At 46.0% G+C, this 23,592-nt stretch overlaps 1 protein-coding gene across 5 annotated transcripts in view; it reads left to right on the forward strand.

Moving 5' to 3' along the window:
• Nucleotides 1–23,592, forward strand: part of KANSL1 (KAT8 regulatory NSL complex subunit 1) — a 1,694,895-nt gene that overhangs the window by 1,238,175 nt on the left and 433,128 nt on the right. For all 5 annotated transcript variants that reach the window (XM_085650272.1, XM_085650270.1, XM_085650273.1 and 2 more), the window contains one exon: nt 6,209–6,394. In XM_085650272.1, the coding sequence (XP_085506398.1) occupies nt 6,209–6,394 (186 nt within the window). The remainder of the gene's footprint in view (nt 1–6,208; nt 6,395–23,592) is intronic.

Raw genomic sequence — 23,592 nt, forward strand, 5'->3', positions numbered from 1 at the left:
CAACCTCTCACACACGAACTAAAGCATTTTCAATATTATATAAAACGAAGCCAGAGCTGTTTGCACGTTGTATATTTATTATATGCAACTATTAACCGTTAGCAAAGCCAATAGTCCTAACTTGTAGGTGTATTGGTACTTGTTTTATTATCTATCTGGAGGCAATAACCAAAGCAGCAAAAATAACAGTCGGACGGCACACTATGCTAACAACATTTTGTTCGAGGCATATGAGCTGCAGATTACACACTATGCATAGATCACCATCTGGTGTTCGGCCTGGATGTTTGCACTTGTTTTTGTCCTGGAAAGTCTTTGGAAGTCACGAGGTAGGTGACTCCTCCTTAGGATCATAGTGCGCATGGGCATCGGCTCCATCTTCAGTTTGTTTTTTTCCGCCATCGGGCTCGGATGTGTTTCTCTCGCTCCAGTTCGGAACCGTTACCGATTCCTGTTTCGACACGCAATCCTTCACCCTCTCGACTATATTGTCTCGATCGTGAACCCTAATCGGCGCGCATCTCTACAAGTATTCGATTCCGGTAGTCGAAGAAGGCCTTCGGGCCGACCTGAGCCTTGGCATCTGGCTCATGGAAAGGACGCCTTTCAAAAAGTGTCCTCGATGTGGGTTGAAATTTCCCCACACCGATCTGCATGAGGTGTGTAATCTCTGCCTCTCTCCCGAGCACGAGGCCAGAGACTGTCTAGCTTGTGCCTCTTTCCGCTCGAAGAAGACCATCTGGGATCGACTAGCTCGAAGAACCATAGCTTGCTTGTCGAGTTCGATCCCCGACTACATCTTCCAAGAGGGCGTCAATGTGCCAGAGGAGCGGGTCGAAGGCAGCCTCATCAGCGCCTCCAAAGCCGATGACTCAGTCGAAGAAGTGACTCCAGCTCAACGGGTCGTAAGTAGAGACGTCGACCCCGACCCACTCCCTACAACAACAAAGGCTTCGGTCACACCTTCACCCTCGGGCTCAGGTGCACACCGACACACTGCTTCCCATGCTCCGCCCTCGGGCCCGGCAAAGAAGCCTACCAAGCCTTCCGGCGACTCGGGCTCGAGTCTGCCTGCCACCGGTGCCGCAGCCCAATCATCGGCACCAAAAGAGAGGCCGCACCCATCCTCCGGGCCGACCGCTACTTCCACCCCGAAGCCCTCGGCACCGAAGGCACCAAGCAGCGACTCCCCGGCACCGAAAAAACACTGAGCCGACGAAGCCACACCCCAAAAGTTCGGACTCCCTCTCTTCGGAGACAGAAAAACCATCGACACTGAAGAAGCACACAGAGGCTGGTAAACCACACGGCTCGAAGCCCAAAACCGCGCCGGCGCTGAAAGAGCCCTCGATGCCGACACACTCGGCAACGAACACCCAACCTTCTTCAGAAGAGCTTTTTCGACCAGACCCTCAACAAAAAACTCTAAAGACCCTAATACTGGTCAATTGACTCGATGAGTTCCAGAAAAAGACCACTGGACATGCCTGCACCAGCTCCACCACCTAAAAAGAGGGACATAGCCGCATCACCTCTTAGGGTCCCTTCTCCACCTCCTCCTCCACCTGCCCAACCACCTTGTTCTCCTACGCCATCCCCTACACCAGTAGATGATGACGACACATATGATGACACGGGACGGTGACAACGACCTGCCACTAGGGGACCCCAGTCCACCAGGTTCCCCTGACCCCTGTAATGACTATAATACGCCTGATGTCCCTAATGTCCCGCAAGATGACATCTACCCCCTCTAGGCTTTCCCCACCAGAAGACACCATGGGTTTCAATCAGCTGATACACCGGGCTGCCCAGTTCCATGGGGTCGACCTACATACAGAACCGGTCGAAGAGGATTTTTTAATGGACACTTTTGACACTACCCAAAGGTCCACATCCACTTTACCCATGCTCAAAGGGGTTATTAAACTCGCTAAAGAAGTATTTAAGGACCCTGTCAGGGCTAGAGTCATCAATCCTAGAATTGAGAAAAAATACAAAGCTGCCCCTACAGACCCAGCTTACATTAAGGGTCCTGTTCCATGGTGGTCTCAAATGCTAGAAAAAGGGCCAATTTGTAGACATCCAGTAATGCAGCTCCGCCCGACAAAGAGTCTAAACTCCTCGACGTCTCTGGCAAAAGAACAGCGTCACAGGCAGCTAACATTTGGCGCATCGCAAACACTCAGGCCCTGTTAGCCAGATACAATAGGGCTCACTATGATGAGTTGGAGTCCCTACTCCAACACCTCCCGGACAAATAAAAACAACGACCTCATACAGGAGGGTAAAATTATCATCATCCGGTGCGCTCTCGATGTGGCAGATATGGCATCCAGAGCAGTAAACACAAGCGTCCTTCTCCGCTGGCACTCGTGGCTACGCATTTCCGGTTTTACACCTGAGGTGCAAAGCTCTATCCTCAACCAACCATTAGACCAACAACACCTTTTTGGCCCTAATGTTGACGCATCCCTTGAGAATATGAAAAAGGACACAGACACAGCCAAATCAATGGAATCCTTGCAATCGCAAGCTCCCAGACGTTCTTTTTGTCACTCATCCTACAAGGGCAACTCCAGGGGATACTCGTTTGATACCAAATCCACCTCTTACAAGGCTCCCACCCAATCCACCTTCACCAGAGGTTATTAGAGAGGAGGATACAGAGGCAACAAAAACAAGGGCAGAGGCAAGACTAACACCCGCTCTTCCTCCACCCCTGCCCAATGACTTCCCTCGGACCATTCCACTCCTGTCGGGGGAAGGCTACAACAGTTCCTTCCTGTGTGGGCCAACATCACCACAGACAGGTGGGTGCGACAAATAGTGCAATCAGGTTACTGTCTCGAACTTACCTCTCCCCCCCCCCAAACATTCCACCCAAACAGCGTCCAATGTCAGAAGAACATTTGTCACTCCTGAAACAAGAGGTAATTTCCTTACAACAAAAAAGTGCAATAGAACTAGTTCCCCTGCATCAGCAAAACACGGGAGTTTACTCCCTGTATTTTCTCATACCAAAGGAAGACTGCTCTCTGAGACCTATTCTAGACCTCAGGCTACTAAACCTATACATACAATCAGACCATTTCCACATGGTCACACTTCAGCAAGTCCTCCCTCTACTTTCACAGGGCGACTTCCCAGCTACCTTAGATCGCAAGGACGCCTATTTCCATATTCCCATTCACGCAGCTCACAGAAAATATCTCAGGTTTGTAGTGGACGGGCAACATTATCAATTCAAAGTACTCCCTTTCGGAGTCACAACAGCACCATGGGTATTCACAAAGTGCCTAGCAGTAGTCGCAGCCCATATGAGGAGACAACACATTCACGTCTTCCCATACCTCGACTGGCTCATAAAAGCCAGCTCATACAACCAGTGTGTTCATCACACTCGTGCAACTATCAAATTGCTCCAAGTCCTGGGGTTTACAATAAATCACACCAAGTCTCCTCTGCAACCCTCTCACACGCAACAGTACCTCGGCGCCACAAAAGATGCCTCAAAAGCGCTAGCCTATCCCAGTCCAGCCACGATAGCAAGCCTTCTCGCTCTCCTACTCAAATTTCAGCCGCATCACTCTCTTCCAGCTCGAGTGTTCATGCAGCTCATAGGGATGGGCTCTTACATATTCATAGTGCCTCACGCAAGACTCCAGATGCGTCCCATACAAGAGTGCTTAGCACACCAATGGAACCAGGCTCAAGGTCAGCTAACAGATCTGGTGTTGGTAGACGGTCGCACTCATTGCTCTCTGCAGTGGTGGAACACCAAAAACCTTTCCAAAGGGCGACCGTTCCTAGAGCCAGTTCCTCAAATTGTCATAACAGCGGACGCATCGCTCTCCGGCTGGGGAGCTCACCTATTACATCACACCATGCAGGGCAGGTGGACACCTCAACAAAAGGTATTCCACATCAATCACCTGGAATTACTGGCCATATTCCTAGCCTTAAAAGCATTTCAAAAACAAATATCAGGCAAGACTGTCCTAGTCCGCACAGACAACATGACAGCCATGTACTACATACAGAAACAAGGCGGGACACACTCTCTGCAGCTCTCAGCTAGCACAGAACATATGGAGATGGGCTATACATCAGAACATTTTTCTCCTAGCCCAACATGTCCCAGGAGTCCAAAATACCATAGCCGATCTGTTAAGTCGTCAAACGCAACAGATCCACGAGTGGGAACTCCATCCACAAGTTCTTCAACCATTCTTTCAAATGTGGGGGCAACCACAGACCTCTTCGCCACCCACGACCCATACCCATTGTCCAAAGGCAATGCGATATGGATGAACCGGTCAGGCAGACTTGCGTACGCCTTTCTGCCTCTCCCACTCATACCACTGGTGGTGCGCAAACTACGGCAACACTCACTGACTCTCATTCTAGTTGCTCCAACTTGGGCTAGACAACCGTGGTACACCACATTGCTGGAACTGTCAGTAGTTCCGCACCAAAGATTACACCTCTCACCACGCCTCTTAACCCAGAACCGTGGAGAGATCAGACACCCGGACCCAGCTCAGCTCAACCTTACGATCTGGCTCCTGAAATCTTAGAATTCGTTACCTTAACCTTCCTCCTGACTGTATGAGCGTCATAAAGGAAGCTAGACGCCCTACCACTAGAGCCTGCTACGCAGCCAAGTGGAAACGATTTGTGATATATTGTTATAACAATAACATCAATCCCCTTGATGTGTCTATCCAACACATCATAAGCTACCTACTACACCTACAAAGGTGCAACTTAGCCTATAGGTCTATTAGGCTACACCTTGCTGCCATAGCAGCATATCTACAAAATAGACATTTATCACTATTCAGGGTACCTGCCATCAAAGCCTTTATGGAAGGACTCAAAAGGCTAATTCCTCCCAGAGTTCCACCCTCACCTGTGTGGAATTTAAATATCGTTCTGACAAGACTAATTGGACCTCACTTTGAACCTCTACATAAATGTGAGCTACAATTCTTAACATGGAAGGTTGCTTTCCTAGTGGCCATAACTTCTCTAAAAGAGTTAGTGAGCTACAAGCACTAACTATTCAGGAACCATTCTTACAAATCCATCACAATAAGGTTGTTCTCCGAACTAATCCTAAATTCCTCCCTAAAGTCATTTTCCCTTCCACCTTAATCAATCTGTGGAGTTGCCCGTATTCTTCTTCCAACCACAGTCACAGAAAGAGTTCTTCATACTTATGTTAAAAGAGCATTGCTCTATTACATTGAGAGAACACAACCTCTTCGAAAAACAAAACTTTTCGTTTTTCTCACCACCACACAAAGGCAATCCCATATCAAAGTCCGGGATAGCCAGATGGATTGTTAAATGCATACAAATTTGCTACCACAAAGCAAAATGTACTTTAACTGTTCCTCCTGGAGCCCACTCTACAAGAAAAATAGGGGCTTCAATGGCATTTTTCGGGGACATTCCATTAGATGACATCTGCAAAGCAGCTACATGGTGTATACCGCTCATGTTCACAGAACACTATTGTGTAGATGTGCAATCAAAACAAGCTAGTGTGGGCCAAGCTGTACTCAAAACCCTATTTCAGACTACTGCAACAGATACTGGTGGCCGCCTCTAAGGAATGGGACTGCTATACAATCTATGCATAGTGTGTAATCTGCAGCTCATATGCCTCGAAAGCAGAGTCCGGGAAGGCAAGCCCTGCTGAGCTCAAAGCAAATATACGGTACCCTCCCTCTTGTAGTTTTATTCTCCCAATTATATATGCATAGCTGCAGATTGCCTAGCCAGTTGGGTGACTGTCAGCTGATCCGTGTGTTTTGAGCACCAATCATGCTGGAACCTGTTGCTTTATAATAATTTGGGATTGTGAAACTGCAAGTACCAACTTACTAAATGGGATCAGTCCCCCACTGCCCCTTCACAATCCTGTAACCCCTGTTATTTAGACTGACGCTAATTACACATTGGATTACATTTGTGGCAGCTACAGCATGACACTTTCTTTCCCTTGTAGCGCAGCGTAAACATTTTCGTGCCCTTATTGTGAAAGGAGTCCAAGTGCAGTTGAATTTTACATTCCTGCTGCCGTTTCTAGCTGTTATAGTTCTGTTCTAGTACTACAAGATGTTGTATTCATTGGTGCATTTTCTGCTAGTAACTATTTTCCACTTGTAACTATTTTCCCCTTTATTTTCTTTCACAGATATCCCATCATGTTTGCATTTCCAAGGATCTCTTAAATCTCAGTGGCAGAACCGGCCATTTGAGAAGCTCAAGTCGGCCAAAAAACCTTCCCAGAAACATAAAGCACCAACACCACCATGCAATCTGCCAGATCCCAACCGCAAAGACCGTCACAAAGTGGTCAACTCCTTCCTCACATCAGCCAGTAAGTTGACTTTTTTTTTTTTTTTACCATAAGTGGGTATGCAGATTTGAGTGTATTTTCAGATCGAATAAAAGACAATTTGGTGAAGTGTAGTTATTTTGCTATAGGTGATGAAATCCATTTAAACTTTGTTCGAGGCATGTGAGCTGTAGATCACATGCTTTGCGTAAGATCGCCATCTAGTGTTGGGTCCGGATGTTTGCACTTTGTTTTTCTGGAAGAAGTTTTTCCTAGTCAAGAGGTAGGGGATTCCTCCTTTAGGTGATAGTGCGCATGGTCATCGGCTCCATCATCAGATAGTTTTTTTCCGCCATTGGGTTCTGATGTACCTCGCTGCGCTCCGGTTCGACGTCTATCCTTCTCGGCACGTATCACATTCCCACTCGACGGTATTGTTTTCGTTCGTGTTTCCCTGTCTTCGCGGATCGTTATTCCTAACAAAAATTTCAGGGCCTAGCCCCTGGTTCTACTTGCAGTCGTTGGAACAAACTCCTTTCAAGTTTTGTACTCGGTGCCACGCGAAATACCCGCGCACCGACTCAAATGAGGTGTGCAATTTGTGTATGTCGCCTGACCACAGAAGACCACTGCGACGCGTGCGAGCTTTCCGCTCCAAAAAGACTCTTTGCGATCGGGCCCGATGACCCTACATGCAGAGACAACAAGTAGGTTCCATTCCGGACCTCTTCGGAACTCAATTGGAAGAGGAGGAAGGCGGCTAGCCCATCGGAGCCGATGAGAAACAGGAAGAAATCTTCATTTCCGAAGATAGCTCTGAGGATGAAGACATCCCGCAGGGACAATGTACAGTGAGTACAGCCCCTACCTCGCCCCACCTTCCACTTCCTACCAAGAAACCTGCACCTTCGGGCACCGAGAACAAGCTTCTGAAGCTCCACCTTCGGGCTCGGCACCAGCATAGTAAAAAACCTACTGGCTTCGAAAAGACCCATGCCAAATCGGGCACCGAGCCAAAGACGTCGGAGCTGAAGAAAGTCTGGCACCGAACATCTTCCGTCGTCACCAAAACTAACTTTGGATCCGGAAACGCCAGCCAAGAAACCATCGGCGCGGAAACATTCGGAGCCAAAACACACAGATGCCCAAGTCACCAAAAATACATGTTTTCGGTGATCAGCTAAACAAACCGGATCCAAAACAAAAAATCCTACTTATACACCCAACGACTGGACATATCACCACTAAAGTTACTTTAAAAAGAGGTGCTACTACAGAAGAGGAATAACACATACCATTGAAGAGAACTGTCTGGACAAATCCTTCCCCTCTTCCTCTTCCTTCACCACCCCAGACTATACCTGTACCAACTTCACCTGAGCACTCACCACCACACACACCTGACAATCAGGGTGATGGGGATGATAATAATGATGACGATCAGCCTGGAGACGAGTGGGATGACTGTAATACTGATTCTCCCACTGACAACGACCCAGACATATATCCTACCAAACCCTCCCCACCAGATGACAGTGTAGGATTTGTCGAGTTGTTGAGTAGGGCTGCTACTTACCATGGAGTCCCACTGCACAAATAATCCCTTAAGAGGATTTTCTTTTTGAGACTTTACAAAACACTCAAAAGTCTTCACACATGTTGCCCATGTTGAAAGGCATGACCAGACATGTAGACATTTTTAAGGATCCTGTTAAGGACGTATCCTTACCCTGAGGGTAGATTAAAAATACAAGCCTGCCCCATGAGATCCAGTTTACATAAAAGGTCAGCTACCATTAGATTCACTAGTAGTTTCTAATGCACGTAAAAGGGCAAACTCCCACAGACGCACCACCACCAGATAAAGAGTCTAAACTTCTCGATGCTTCAGGAAAAAGGATAGCCTCCCAGGCTGCTAACTGCTGGTGTATTTCTAATACACAGGCGTTGCTAGCACGCTATGACTGTGCACACTGGGATGAAATGGAACTCATCCAGTTTCTCCCTCAAGAACACAAATCAAAAGCGCAAGACCTGGTTCGTGAGGGGCAGTTAATTTCTAATAACCAAATTAGATGCTCCCCAGATGCTAATGATACATCTGCCAGAGCGGTAAACACTAGTGTTCTTTTAAGAAGGCACGCCTGACTGCGCCTATCAGGGTTTAAACCGGAAGTTCAAACTTTAATACTAAACACACCCTTTGACAAGGAGCACCTTTTTGGACCGGTGGTAGACACTTCATTGGATAAAATGAAGGATACTGAAGTAGCTAAATCCATGGGAGCACTTCAGTCTCCACAAGGGCGTGGTTCTTTTCATCGCTCCTTTTATCGAGCAGGATCCAAAACTACTACCTCAGACACTGAGTCCACCTATAAGGGCAATAACCAGCCCTCAGGTTCCAAGGGTTTCTTCCGAGGCACTTGGAGGAATCCATGGCAAGGGCAGAGGTTGAGGTTCCAACAAATGTACCTCGCCATCCACTACAAAACAGTGACTTGCCCATAGTTCTCCCCCACCCCCCACCCACCCCCGACCACGTCACACCTGGGGGGGGGGGGGGGGGGGGGGGCCTTCACAATTTCTACCAAAGTGGCAGTCAACAACAGACATGGGTTCTCCAAATTATCCATTCTGGTTACTGCCTTGAGTTCATCAACACTCCTCCAAACATTTCCCCAAAGCCGCACAGACTTTCACCGGATCACCTAGACTTTCTCAAACAGGCAGTACAATCATTGTTACTAAAACAAGCCATAGAGCCTGGACCACCATAACACCAAGGGTCAGGCGTGTACTCCTTTTACTTTCTGATTCCAAAAAGAGACGGCTCTCTCAGACCCATTCTAATCTCAGAGAGCTCAATCTTTACATACAGTCAGACCACTTCCACATGGTAACACTGCAACAAACACTACCTCTTTTGCAAAAGGGCGATTTTCTTTCTACTCTAGATTTAAATGACGCCTACTTTCATATTCCAATCCATCCGGCTCAATGCAAATTTCTCAGGTTTGTGGTAGCAGGTCAACACCATCAATTGAAAGTGCTCCCATTCAGAGTAACTACTGCCCCCAAGAGTCTTCACAAAATGTCTGCCGGTAGTAGCTGCGTATCTCAAACATACATGTTTTTCCCTATTTGGGCGACTCGCTCATCAAAGCCAGCACATACCAGCAATGTCGCAAGCACACTTTACTAACCATTCAGCTACTTCTTCATCTAGGGTTCTCAGTCAATGTGTTAAAATCACATCTTCAGCCAAACAAGGTTCAGGATTACCTAGGAACCACGCTAGCTACTATAAGCTCTAGCGTATCCCAATGCAGCTAGAATTCGAAACATTCAGGCGCTCATTCTCCAATTTCAACCCACTCAGTCACTTCCGGCTCGAGTGTTTATGCAGCTGCAGGGAATGATGGCATCTTGCATCATGATAGTTTCCCGCACCAGGCTACTCATGCGTCCACTTCAAGAATGTTTAGCCAGTCAGTGGAAATGGTCTCAAGGTCTATTTACCGATCTAGTGTTGGTAAGCAGCTGTAAACATCGCTCTCTGCGGTGGTGGAACACACAAAACCTATCAAAAGGGTGGCCGTTCATAAACCCGATTTCACAGACCGTGCTAACAGCAGACTCATCCCTTACTGGCTGGGGAGTTCATCTTCAACAACACACAGTGCAAGGACTGTGGAGTTGCCAGCAAAAGATGCTCCACATCAATCACTTAGGGCTCATGGCAATCTTTCTGGCTCTCAAACCCTTTCAAAATCATCTGTCTGACAAGCTGTGTTAGTCCGAACAGACATGACAGCTATGTATTGCATACAAAAACAGGGGGTACACACTCTCCAACTGTCCCACTTAGCCCAGGACATCTGGAAGTGGGCTATTCGCCACAACATTTTTGTAGCGTGAATCTTTTCTGGATTCACTATGCTGTGCATTATTCCACCATCTAGTGGTTGGGTCCGGAATTGTAGTATTTCTTCTTTCTTTTTTTTACGTGGTCTTGTGGGCGTCGACATACCACCATTTGGTGTCCTTCTGTGACGTCGACATGCTTACTCCGAAGCTCCCACCTTTGGTCGCCATCCTCTGTTTTTTTTCTTCTTTTTTTACGCCGTTAGTCTGGATCGAGACGGAAGGAGCACCAGAACTTTGGAGAGAAGAATCCACGAAAATCATCTAGAAGAGCAGTAAACAGCGAATCGACACACCGGCCTTTTCAGGACGCAGAGAAAGGGGAAAAATACAGACTTCAACGTCCTACGGAGAATGCGCACACACAGGGCTCCCTGGGCGCTGTAATGGACAAGACACCATTCAAGAGCTGCGACAGTTGCCACCACAAGTACGCACAGAAGGACCAGCACCGGTCTGTAACCTTTGCCTGCTGCTCGACCATCGCTCCGAAGATTGCAACGCATGCTCGGCGTTCACCCTGAAGACTTTGGGGGAGAGGCAAAGAAGAATTACAACATGCAGGGGCAAGGACCACCGCCATCGCTTCGAGACCTGGGCCTCTCCATCGAGGAAGAGAACAAGGTCGCCGAGGGGCCACGAGGGTGAGGACGCGCACGTGCAAGTTGTCTACGTCGAAAAGAGAACTCAGAAGAAGGTAAGGGAAACCGCGACCCCTAAACTGACCGAGCCCCGAAAGATTGACTCTTAAGTCCTCAAAAACAGCCCCGGCGTCTAAACATTCAGCTATCGCGAGCACATCCAAGGACAATCAGTCCGTCGGTTCCTTTGACAAGGACTCCCAGACGGCAAAAACACTTGATAAGACGAGGTCGTCGATGAGCAGTCACGAGAAGGAGTCGTCGTCGTCGAAGTAAGAGGGCGACAAGCGCTAAGAGAAAGCCCGAAGAGCTTGACGCTGAAGCACAAGCGTCTGAGCTCAAAGAAAAGGCTCGAAGCAAAATAGCAGGTATCTTGCAGCGCAAGAGAGATTTCAACAAGACAATGAGGCAAGTTAAGATCCCGCTGAAAACATAGACGCTACCCGAAAGAGACCTCAAGGAACTACAGGTTCCTACAACGCCAGAACCAGCTGACGAAGAGGAGGGAGAAGAATACTACTTCGAAGCTGAGGGAGAAGAAGAGGAACAAACCAATCTCGGTTCGGCGACCTGGGAGACAGAGGACATGCAGTGGCAAGATCTCGACGCAGACTCGCCAGAAGAAGGGGTAGACTCGTACCCTTCGAGGCCCTCACCCCCGACATCGGGATGTACAATCAGGTGATAAAGAAGGCTGCAGACACCTATGGAGTGCAGCTAGAGGAGAGAAAAGCAGTCCTGCTTAGTCCTACTTAGTCCTAGAGACCTTGCTGCCCACACGGACAAGAAGCCAATTCCTGCCCATGCTCCCAAGTGTGCTGGACCAGGGAAAGGAAGCCTTTAAAGAGCCTGCCACATGCAAGGCAGTAACACCAAGGGGTGAGAGGAAGTACAAGCACTCCTCCAATTACCCAATGTACATCAGAGGTTCAGTGCCTGCTGATTCTATAATTGCTTCCACAGCCAGAAAAAGAGCTAATGTACCCACTAACGTGGGCCCACCGCCAGACGAAGGCAAGAAAATGGATCTCACAGGAAGGAAGATAGAACGAAGCTCCGCAATCCAGTCGTGCATAGCAAATTCTAATGCATTAATAAATGGGCATGGATATCCGCCGCTAGGATGAAGTAGGCGAACTGCTAAAGCATCTGCCTGACCAGTTTCAGAGAAGGGCAAGTCACTTAGTGGAAGAGGGTAAAAACATGGCCAATACATGTTTAAAATCAGCCCTAGATGCTGCGGAGACATCAAGCAGACAAATGATGGTCGGGGTTACGGAGAGAAGACACACCTGGCTAAGAATCTCAGGGTTCAAACCTGAGGTGCAGAGTAACATCTTGAACACCCCGTTCAATGGGGATCAACTGTTCAGAACAGCTGTGGACAAGTTAACTCAGTTGAAAAAAGAAAACGAAACTGCAAGGTCCATGGGTGCACTGCAATTCAGTGGTATGCACAGGGAGACACCATCGCGGAGACCAACAGGCAGGGGTAACCAGCCGGTAGCGTCACACCAGACCTTTCAACAAGGTTACCAAGGAGGGAACCAGGATCAACAACAAGGTTGGCAATACCAACAAGGGAGGCAATCCTTTCGAGGGCGCACTCGAGGAAGTGGCCAACAGCAAAGAGGGGGGGGGGCGGCAACCCACCTCCAAGTGACTGCACTACAACCTTGGCGCACACTCGAACAAGATCTCAGAGGGCGCAACAACAAGTAAACTTACAAATACATCAGATCCGAAAGTACAAAGAATCCCTCCAACATGCAGCACCAGTGGGGGAAGAATAGGAAACTTCTTCCAGGAATGGAAGAGGATTACATCCGACAAGTGGAAATTAAACATAATACGACACGGATACTGCATAGAACTGGCAAAACAACTGCCGTGCAGAATACCAAAAAATGAGGTTCATTCAAAAAGAGAACTCTCATTTGCTCAACGAAGCACAAGAGCTAAACAAGAGGGCCATCGAGAGGGTGCCTTACAAGGAACAAGGGGGGGGGTCTATTCAACGTACTTCTTTATACAAAAGGTGGACAGAACATGAAGACCTAGGTTCCTAAACAAGTTCATAAAGACTCAAAAATTCAAAATAACATCCTTACAAGAAGTAATACCTCCGATAGAGGTAGGGGACTACATGGCAACTATAGATCTAAAGGACGCTTACTTGCACAGCCCCATGAACAGCAGACACAAAAATCTACTCCGATTTGTAATCAACAAAACGCACTACCAATTCATGGTGCTAGTGTTTGGACTCAAGTCAGCACCAAGAGGCATCACAAAATGCCTAGCAGCAGTAGCAGCCCACCTAAGAAGGCAGGGAATCCACGTTTATCCATACCTAGACGACTGGTTAGTAAGAGCAAGCACATATAACTTTTGCAAACAGCACATACGAAGGTTCATAGAGACTTTGGTCCAGCTCGGTTTCTCAATCCATTGGGAAAACAAAACACAACACCACCAGAGCAGGTAAAGATATTCTTAAGAGCAGAAATCGACACAACATTAGGAAAGGTGTTCCCGAGCACAAAGGGAACAGTAGCAATACTGAAGGGGAGACAGCTATACCGCAAGGGGCAAGCTCCGACAGTGAGGATGGTGGGCAAACTGCTAGGGATGATGGTTTCATGCATTCGTCTAGTCTCAAACATTCAACTACACATGAGACCATTCCAGGAATGGATTCAACAACAATGGTCACAGGCAAGGAAGTTGGGAGGATCTAGTGGTTGTCACACAAACAGTTCTTCAGGAGATGACATGGTGGAACAGGAAGAACCTAGCACAAGGGAGACATTTCAAACAACCAACTCCTACAGTGACCATTACACCAGACGCTTCCCAACTGGGGTAGGGAGCGCACATGTACAACCTCAAGGTGAAGGGTTTATGGACACAGCAGGATGCAGTAAAGCACATCAACTTCCTGGAGTTAAAGATAGTATTCCTAGCCTTAAAAACCTTTCAGAAGGAGCTTTACGGAAAGAGGGTTTTGATTCAAACAGACAATACAACCACAATGTTTTACATCCACAAACAAGGAGGAACACAATCATTAACACTATCAACCCTAGGCCAGGAGCTATGGAGATGGGCTATCCCAAGGAACATAGACTTACTAGCAATTCATCTTCCAGGGAAGGACAATATAGAAGCAGACAGACTGAGCAGACAAACATCAGCATCCCACGAATGGAAGATGAATCAATCGGAGATTCTTAAAATCTTCAAAAATGGGGGACCACCCAAATCGACCTATTTGCAACACCCCAAAATGCCAAAACTTTGCATCCAGACAACCGTGTGCACAATCCTTAGGGAATGCGCTATGGATAGACTGGTCAGGGACATTTGCTTACACTTCTCCCCCAATACCACTGCTACACAGGGTACTCAAGTGCAGGATCAGCCGCATGACACTGATCCTCATAGCACCACAGTGGGCCAGGCAAACCTGGTTCTCACAAATGGAGATGTCGGAGGGGACAATACACAAGTTCCCCAACAGGAAGGATCTCCTAACTCTGCAAGACGGAAAAGTGCTACACCCAGAACCAGAGAGCCTAAACCTGGCTGCATGGCTCCTGAGGACTTAAAATGTTCTCACCTCAGACTACCAGAAAGCACAATGGCAGTACTCAGGCGAGAAGACCGACAACAAGGAAGCTTTACACAGCAAAATGGAAAATATTCTCCCTTTGGTGCCATAAGGAAAAACTTTCAAGGAAAATCACAAGGGAATCCACAGTACTAAAATATTTAACATATTTGCTACAGGAGAAACTAAGCTACGCATCTATAAGGGTACACTTTGCAGCAATCGTAGCTTTCAAAAGGGGAGAAACGGGGAAGAGTTTCTTCACATCCCAAGTGGTCAAAAGATTCCTAGAAGTAGCAAAGAGGATAGCACCCCCAGAGAGGGTGCCACCACCCACATGGAACCTCAATGTGGTACTCACACAAATGATAAAGGCGCCATTCGAGCCAATCCACAAAGCAACTTTACAGATGCTCACACTAAAGACAGCGTTTTTAGTGGCAATCACATCACTACGTAGAGTACGTGAATTGCAGGTTCTAACACTACAAGAGCCCTACTTCCAAATACATGATGACAGAATCGTCATGAGAACGGATCCACATTTTATGCCAAAGGTGATATCTATGTTCCACATTAACCAAACAATACAAATACCAAGTTTTTTTCCAAAACCCAAAGACCCAAGCACAAAGAGCATTGCACACCCTGGATGCCAGAAGGGCAGTCATGTACTACATAAAGAGAACAAAGGAATACAGGAAAACAAAGCAGTTCTTTGTTTCATTTGCGAACAGTTTTCTGGGACGACCAGCCACAAAAAATACCATTGCAAGATAGATTGCACAGGTCATACAGTTGTGCCACAAACGGTCAGGTCAAACCTTTCAAGGAGCACTGCACGCTCACTCAAGAAGGAAGAAAGGAGCAACAGTGGACTTTCTAGCAAACGCACCTATTCAGGACATTTGCCAAGCGGCAACATGGTCCTCAGTGCACACATTCACTAAGCACTACTTCGTGGACAAAGTCGATGCACAGCATAGTGAATCCCGAAAAGATTCACGCTGCAAAACGTATAGTTTCTTACCTGTCGTAGTTTGCAGCTTGAAGACTTCTCTGGATTCACTAGTGAACCCAGCCGCCTCCACCAGGAAGATGACACAGGAGGAATAAATAAAGGGGAACAAGAACTGGGGGAAAAAAAGAATCCGAAGATGGCGACCAAAGGTGGGAGCTTCCGGGGGAAGTACGTCGACGTCACAGAAGGACACCACATGGTGGTATGTCGATGCCCACCAGGCCACCTAAAACAAAAAGAGAAGAAATACTACAATTCCTGACCCAACCACTAGATGGCGGAATAATGCACCGCATAGTAAACCCAGAAAAGTCTTCAAGCTGCAAAACTACAACGGCAGGTAAACTATACATCATCTCCTAGCGGAATATTTTCCAGGAGGAGTCAGGAATCAGATTGCGGACCGCCTCAGCAGGCAGAGGTATCAAATACACAAGTGGGAACTTCTCCCGCAAGTTCTACACCAATACTTCCAAGCTTGGGGAGTCCCTCAGATAGACCTGTTCGCAACACCAGAGAACGCAAAATGCCAAAGCTTCGCCTCCAGGTATTCACACCCTTTGTCCAAAGGCACTGCTCTATGGATCAATTGGTCAGGGATATTTCCCTACGCTTTTCCGCCTCTCCCACTCATTCCATCAGTGGTTCGGAAACTCCGGCAAACAGACTGCATCTTGCTGCCATAGCAGCTTACCTTCAAAATAGGCAACATCTATCGCTATTTCGAGTGCCTGTCATCCAACATCAAAGCATTCATGGAAGGGCTAAAAAGGGTCATACCACCAAGACTCCCACCTGCCCCAGTATGGAATCTTAATCTAGTCCTCACATGGCTAATGGGTCCGCCATTTGAAACCCATGCACAAATGTGAACTATAGTTCCTTACTTGGAAAACAGCTTTCCTCATTGCAATCACTTCATTAAGGAGTGGGTGAACTAGAGGCACTAACCATAGAAGAACCCTTTTTTCAGTTACATAAAGCTAAAGTGGTTCTTCATTCCTACCCTAAATTCCTACCTAAGGTTGTAGCTGTATTTTACATCAATCAGTCGGTTGAATTACCTGTGTTATTCCCTCAACCGGACTCTGTTGCAGAACAAGCTTTACATTACCTTGAATGTCAGAAGAACTATTTTGTATTACACTGAAAGAACAAAATCATTTCGTAAAACCAAACAACTCTTTGTAGCTTTTGCACCACCTCACAAAGGCAATTTTAGCGCCAAATCAGGAATTGCTAGGTGGATTGTCAAGTTTATTCAGATTTGTTATCAAAAAGTCAAAAGGACTCTCACAGTACCCCCTAGAGCACCTTCCACTCGCAATTTAGGGGCTACTATGGCTTTCTTAGTGAATTTCCCTATTAGATATCTGCAAAGCTGCAACATGGTCTACACCACACACATTCACCAAACCTTGTGTAGATGTGTTAGCAAGACAACAAGCTAATGTGGGCCAAGCAGTACTTAAAACGTTATTTCAAACAAATCCAACAGTTACAGGATAGCCATCACTCCGGGGAGACTGCTCTTTAGACTATGCAAAGCATGTGATCTACAGCACACATGCCTCGAACGGAAAATGCTATTTACCCAGTATGCATCTGTTCTTGACATGTAGAGCTGTAGAATCTCAAGCGCCCACCCACCTTCCCGGGTACCTGTAACTCGACTAGTTCCGTTTTACTACAAATACTTACACATAGACATCTCTATTCTTTACTACTACTCCATTCTCTTACCCTCTGCGGAAAACAATCTGACGATGGAGCCGATGACTATGCGCACTATCACCTAAGGGAAGAGTCCCCTACCTCGTGACTAGGGAAAACGTCCAGAAAAACGAGCATTGGCATAGCCAATAGGTCTTGCTTTTGAGACCTTATAAGTATTTATTTAGTTATGCAGCACAAAATCCTTGTTGCAACAATATCGACTGTTGCATGGCTAAACACTTGTAAGGTTCCATAGGCGAGACCTATTGGCTATGCCAATGCTCGTTTCTTTTTATTAGAGTTGATATTGGAGTTGACAGAAATAACAGTTTATTAAGATTTTCAGATGAAATAGGCATCTGGCTGGAAGTAAGTGAAGTCAACGCCCCTCTGAAATTAAAGGGGCACGAGCAGACGAAAAATAAGTAACACTGCGGGAGGAGGAAGGACGGGTGCAACAAGTAATAGGGCGGTGGGATGAAGAAAAAACAAGTACCTCAAACCAATTGCGACCAGCTGAAGGACACATAAATAAATGTATGAATTCAGTACTTGTTCTAGGTTCTCTATCGAAGGGCAACACAAAGAAGAAAGGACCTTTTTTAGTGTTTTTTAAGACACAGGTCACCGGGAAGCAACAGTGCACATACGCTGCCTGCAGGCTCGATCTAAAAACGAGCAATGGGGGAAGAGTCCAAGCAGTAAGGCACACAAGTATGGCACACGTGGGAAAGCAATGATAAGGTACTGACAAGGAGGGAAACGATAAAAAAACAAGACTCCTCCCACGCCCCAGAGTGAGAACTACACGTTTTGCTTCAGCGCCGCTCGAAAGAGGGTGATGCGTCGTCTGTGACCTAACCCACTAAATACTTGAACCCGTCGGGAAAGCCATAATCTGAGCGATTCCAGATCTTGTGCACAAGCGCATTAATTATTGTGGTGCTTAGGATACTTGAACACAGATCAATAGCAGTAAATGTCAACATCCCATAAAGCACCAGCAGGAGAGCGTTAACAACCACAAAAAAAAAACAAGTGGGGGGAGCGCGCTAAGCAGCAGCTGTTTGCTCTTTCTCAAAGCACACACTCGTGCTTGTGACGCGCCGCTGCGCACTCCCACAAGCTGTATGCCGCCACAATCACTAGTATGTGCTTGGAAAAAGAGCTGTACGGCGGCTAAAGGTCTCCATATGCAACGCATGCGCGCTGCGTAGGCGAGACCGAACAAAAAGCAAACATTCGAACTCAACACTGGATGGCGATCTTATGCAAAGCATGAGATTCTACAGCTCTATATGCCAAGAACCGATGCATACTGGGTAAGTAGCATTTTCCTTTTTAAACATCTCAGAAGTTGATTGTGATTTAAGGCCATGATGAACTTCCAGTCGTGCAAAATGAGTAGTCTGTCTGCATTTTCCAGGGTTCAAGGTCGTCAAATCCCACATACTGATCATGTCTATACTAAATGTCACTGCTGTTTGTAGCAAAAATTAGCCAACACACCTTTTTTAATAAGCTTTTAACATTTCTAAAGTAAAAGTGAATTTGTAGGTCTAGATTTCAAGACAATTCAGTATTTATGACTAATAATGAAGATTCACTGGAGAACACATTTTTCATGGGCATTGCCATATTTACATTACAAATCATTTTATAAAAACCGCTAAATATGAGAACAGCATCACATCGTATTGCATCAAATATGAGCAGGTATGAAAAAAACATATGAAACATGAAAACATTTAGGCAGCTGTGTATACTTAACCTTTTACTTACACCCCCCCTCCCATGCCAAATCTTTTTATTGGCTCAGTGGGGTAGTTTGCGCTTAGGCCCCAATAACGTTTTGGCCACATAAGGTATCCAAACCAAATTTAAGTTCTTATTTTCCAGCACCCTGGGTATTCTAAAGGTACCCAGGATTTGTGGATTCCCCCACAGGGGACCTAGAAATTAGCTAAAATAACGCAACATTTTGGCTTTATTGAGGGGGGGGGGGGGGGTGCTGCTGCAGAGGAAAGCTTTTGTTTTTTCCTTGCAAATGGTATCAGTAAAGGGCTTGCTGTGCCAAAGTTACCATCTTCCCAGAACAGGCAGACTATTGTTAGAAAACCAAAATTTTCAACAGTTTTGGCATTTTACTGAGACATAGCCCATTTTCATATTTTTGTTCTTTCAACCTCCTTCCAGTTAGTGTTAGAAATGGGTGTGAAGCCAAAGGTGGATCCTGGAAAGCCAGTTATTACCGTTAGGTCTGCGTAGACACTTCTGATTGTGGGGATATATAGGGCTTGTAGATTCACCAAGAACAAGAGGTACACAGAGCAATAAACAAGCTGCACCTTGCAATAGTTTTTCATTGTGTCCGGGTATACAGCAATTCATTTGGTTAAATATAAAGCGTGAAAAATAGGTATCGAGGAAACCTATGGATATCCGAAATGAGAACAAGATATGGAGTTTAGAAGCAGTGGTCATTTGCACATCTCTGAATTAGTGGGTACCCATACTAGCATGTGAATTAGAGGGCATTTTTCAAAATGACTTCATTTTTGTACACAGTCTTTAATTTGGAGGGCACAAATACTCAATTAGTAATAACACTTGCACTATTCTGTGTTGCCCTAAGTCGGCCAATAAAAATGGTTCCTCACTTGTGTGGGTAGGGCTAGTGCACGCGACAGGAAACTGCCCAAAACGCAACGTGGACACATCACATTTTTCCACTGGAAACGGATCATTATTTTTGCAATGTTCATAGCTGTAGAGATTGGGTCCTGGCTCAGCCGGCACCTAGGGAAGCCTAGCAAACGGGGCAAAACATATTGTGGAGACATCAAAATTACCGATCACGTAAGGACCTGGTTTTGTAAGAGGGGTCACCTGCGTTTTTGATGTCTGGCACGGCGGCCATCTAGGGAAACCTTCCAAACCCAGACATTTCTGAATAGACACCCCGGGGGAGTCCAGGGAGATGCTGATTGCGTGGATCCCCCAACTGTTTCTTACACAGAATTCCTTGCCAATCTTCAATTAGCTAAAAAAAAAAAAAAAAAAAGAGAGAGAGAGAGAGAGAAATCTGAAGTTTTTCTCACAATTGTGTCCCTTGGTCTCCCGATTAAAAATTATTCATTACTTGCATGGGTGCTCAAAGCAGAGTCAGCTGAAAACGTATACAAAAAAATTGTGTTTATAAACATGCTGTGATTTCCCCTCAATCTCAACACGTTTTTGGCCCTTCCCCCTCTCAGGCACTTAGCCCACCCACACAAGTGAGGTATTATTTTACTCAGGAGACTAAGGGAAATGCTGGGCAGTAGGAAATTTGTGCCAGCCCACAACTTTCCCTCACAGAAATGTAAGGAAACAATATGTTTTGGTCAATGAATCAAATTTTGGGCATAAAGTGTTTACTACTAGAGAGAGTATGCACTGATGGTAAAAAGCCCCCCAAAAAACCACCAAAGCATTACTGCACACCCATCCACTAGTCAATTACAGGCCATCCGTTTGGATTTAGCACAAGTGTAAGTAAATGCTTCATTAAAAAAACTTTATTCACCAATGACTTTACAAAATACAGTCTGCAAAAGTAATTGTTAATAATTTCAACATTAGATCAAACGACTACTGACTTACAGCTGGTGAGCTGTAAAGCCATGTCAAGGCACCAGCCTCTTTACAGTCCATCCAAACCTTTCATGCGTTAGATACCGAAAGCCATTCACAGTGCCAGCTGCAGACCCAACACAACGCTTAAATTTACAAATGGCGCCATTCAAGGGTCCATCACTCATATACGCCAACAGCACTAACGAACCTATCTCACCACAAAGTACCCAAATATAAGCAAACAAACACACACCTCAAGCAAGTCGATACACTTACTGGCTACCAGCCACGAACACAGCGTCTGTTCACGCACACCATCAGCCAAGCACCACTCTTCACACACAGCCCGTCAAGCTAGAGCCAGCCCACTTGCACTGCCAGCCAGGCGTCCGTCCACTTGCACCACCAGTGCACACAGTCAGCCGAACTCCACTATACACACACACTTTCCCTGGTGTCTAGTGATCGTTTGGGGGAAAATGGTTCTAAAAATATGGCTGATATTCCCTAAGGGGGCAGAGAACAGCCACAACATTGCGCTCGGGAGCGACCCTTGCCCCAGGGGCCACTTTCCCAACATGTACGTAATTAAAATCATTGGTGTCTAATGGCTTTCTGCCTCCCTTGGGGGCAGATGGACCAAAAAATAAGGCCGATCTGCTCCTAGGAGGCAGAAAAAAACTGAAATATTGCCCTCATAATGTGGAGCGACCCTTGCCCAAGGAACGCTCCCCAACATATCAATAACTTGAATCCCTGGTGTCTAGTGGCATTCTGTCCCCCTTGGTGGCAGATAGTCCTAACAAGCATTGAAAGTGCAATAGGTCTAGCCTTTCATTAAGTTAAAGCCATTTGCTTTGCTATACAATACCATTAGCAAAGCAAATGGCTTTAACTTAATCAAAGGCGAGACCTATTGCATTTTCAATGCTTGTTTTTGTTAGGTACGGGGAGATTAAGAGATTTCCCCAGAATCACAGAATGTTGAGCGTCCATGCCGAGACTCGAACCAAGTTCCCCGGCTCCGCGGTCGACCGCCCTAGCCATCAGGCCACACCACTTACTATGGCCTATGCTGAATATAAAAAAAAGAAATGATTACAATTTAACAGTATCTTCACTCTATTTCAAGCAATCACTGATTTCCCACACTGAAACATATTTCTTTCACTTTGGGTGGCACATACATATCGGAAATACTCGCGTCACAACCACCTCGCAGGACGCGTAATTTTTCTACAGATATGAAATATGTCGCCCGAAAATGCGCCGCAATGAAATTCACACTTTTCTTACAAAAAAGATAAATTTCACACTGAAAGAAGAGCAACGAGTAGATTTACAGAAAGCATAAATCAATATAAATTTAGAACTCTGTCACAACTCTTAGTGTGTTAAGGAAGACCGCCTTCTATGGACCATTTGGCATTGCGTAGATGAGTCACCGCATGTACCTAAATAATAATTTAAAATACATGACTGGACGGCTCATCCACATTCTTGACTAGTAAAACATTCCTCATTCCTTTCACAAAAAGAACTATAATATAGTACTATAGAATGTTAATCAAAACAAGGAGTCTGGATGTGGCAAACCCCGCTGATCAGAACACCTTGGATGCAATTTTCAAACCCTCTCCTCTCAGAGTAGACAAATAGGATTTGAAGAAAAAATATGTTGTTTCAACGTGACTTGACACAGTTATGTGCGGAGAGCAATGCGTCTCTACAAGCCTAACCTTTCACTAAGAGATTTGGCACATCACTGGTGCGTCTCACCGCATTCACTCAGCGTTTGTTTATGCTGTTGCTAGCGGCTGCCCTTCTTCGCGCCTACTTTCTTGAACACGATATCTTGGCACACGTACGTTTATTCAGAGACAGGAGCAGTTATAAATCCAACAAACATATAGCGCATGCACATGTACTAAGAAGGGCGAGCCCGCTAGGGAAAGCCCATGGACCAACAATGATTCATGGTGCTCGTGGCCAACTCTGGGCTATAATTATAAACTTACTTCATTTGTAATGAACAGGCACAAGGACTCAATCTGACATTCCATCAAAGTGAAAAAACGGGCTCGAGATGAACACTTTAGTGGTACTCACTGCAGGGCAGGGAACAGTCAAATGAGGAGGGCACATGGTGCAATTCAACGATCTCTCTTCTTTCAGACACAGATTCGTTCCCACAGACAGAAAATGTGACTGCCAGTAATAAAAAAAAAAATTAAAAACATTCTAGCTATCACACAAGTTCACTCAGTCACACACTAGTTGTTCTCACCAACAGAAAATGTCATTGACCCACACGTTAGTCTCATAGACGGGTGAGTTCATCTTTGCGAATAAGTAAGTACATCTTTACTGACACAACACAGATGCTGTAAATTCTGCATCACAGGCAAATTAATCCTCATACACAAGCGCATCTTCACAGGCACGTATGTGCATCCATAGATAAACACGTGCATCCTCATAGACACAATAAGTAATTAATACAAGTGCACAAATTCAACCCTGTTGTAGTATATAATTACCACATGCACACGTGTTTGCTACCACACACCTACAGTTTTCTCTCGTATATTCACCTTCGTAGACATACGAGTTCATCATCAGAGATGCACAAAGTTTGCTTCTATGCACGCATGTTCACAGCTGAGACCCGTAGACTGCAGATGCAACTGACCCTTGTCAGGGT

Source organism: Triturus cristatus, chromosome 1_1, assembly GCF_964204655.1.
Source record: "Triturus cristatus chromosome 1_1, aTriCri1.1, whole genome shotgun sequence".
Lineage (NCBI taxonomy): Eukaryota > Metazoa > Chordata > Amphibia > Caudata > Salamandridae > Triturus > Triturus cristatus.